Consider the following 1,033-nt stretch of genomic DNA (forward strand, 5'->3'; position numbering starts at 1 on the left):
TTCAACCAGTTCACACGCCACACCTTGTATTTCTCACGCTGAGAAGTGAGGGATCATTTGTCCCGTTAATTGCTGTTCATTTGGCTCGTATTTGAATTTTTGATACATTTGTATTTTTGAAATATATGAAACAATTTGTTTTATTTGGATGAATTTGTCTTTTATCAGATTTACCAATTGTTGTAATTTCAATTTGTGTTGGTCAATTATGAACAATAGGTAAAATTTAACTGCTAGCAAAAAATTGAGAGAATTGGGGCAGAGGGGCTGCTGCTGCAAATATTTGAGTGACTCCTCCCCAAACAGATGTAATCTCACTCCAAACATTTGATATGACTTGAGAGCCCTGAGCTCATATACAGTGACTTTTCAATGTGAATGTATTACAGCTTTTTACTTTAGTACTTTGCTATTTTTTCTTTTCTTTTTCTTTATATTCACAGGTCTCGGTTATGGTAGCCAAGTTGTTGTCCTCTATACAGGAGTCTATTACATCATAATTCTTGCTTGGGCTTTCCTTTATCTCTTTTCATCCTTCAGTTCAGAGCTGCCATGGGCGAGCTGCAACAACTACTGGAACACAGGTATCTCATGTATAACAGTGGGAATTATCATAGTACTGGGCTATGTCGTTTGAATAACCATTTACTTTTTTATTTAGAGAACTGCAAAGAGTTGAGCAAAAGCAACAACACTGAATATACTCCAGAGAAAAGCACGTCTCCTGTTATTGAGTTTTGGGAGTAAGTTGTTAAAAATAGCACCCCAATAAACTGGATACATGTTTATTAGAATTACGCAATTAAGGCAACACAGGATAACACAAATCATCCAGATAATTAAAATTATTCTCAATAAAGGCTGTAAAGCAGAATGTGATTCCATATTTTTTGCCTACAGGAGAAGAATTTTGGGCTTGTCTGAGGGAATAGAACAGATTGGTAATGTTAGATGGGACTTGGCACTCTGCCTCCTGCTGGCCTGGATAATCTGCTACTTCTGTGTGTGGAAGGGAGTGAAGTCCACAGGCAAG

The 1,033-nt window shown here is 37.1% G+C and overlaps 1 protein-coding gene across 1 annotated transcript in view; it reads left to right on the top strand.

Annotated features, from left to right (window-relative positions):
- The first annotated feature begins 208 nt into the window (after positions 1-208).
- Positions 209-1,033, top strand: part of LOC107584488 (sodium- and chloride-dependent GABA transporter 2-like) — a 2,158-nt gene continuing 1,333 nt past the window's right edge. Inside the window, exons 1-5 of the mRNA XM_016271122.1 lie at positions 209-219; positions 307-308; positions 444-584; positions 662-743; positions 901-1,033. Coding sequence (XP_016126608.1) covers positions 209-219; positions 307-308; positions 444-584; positions 662-743; positions 901-1,033 — 369 coding nt within the window. The remainder of the gene's footprint in view (positions 220-306; positions 309-443; positions 585-661; positions 744-900) is intronic.

The sequence above is a fragment of the Sinocyclocheilus grahami genome, unplaced genomic scaffold (assembly GCF_001515645.1).
Source record: "Sinocyclocheilus grahami isolate Dianchi unplaced genomic scaffold, SAMN03320097.WGS_v1.1 scaffold60.1, whole genome shotgun sequence".
Lineage (NCBI taxonomy): Eukaryota > Metazoa > Chordata > Actinopteri > Cypriniformes > Cyprinidae > Sinocyclocheilus > Sinocyclocheilus grahami.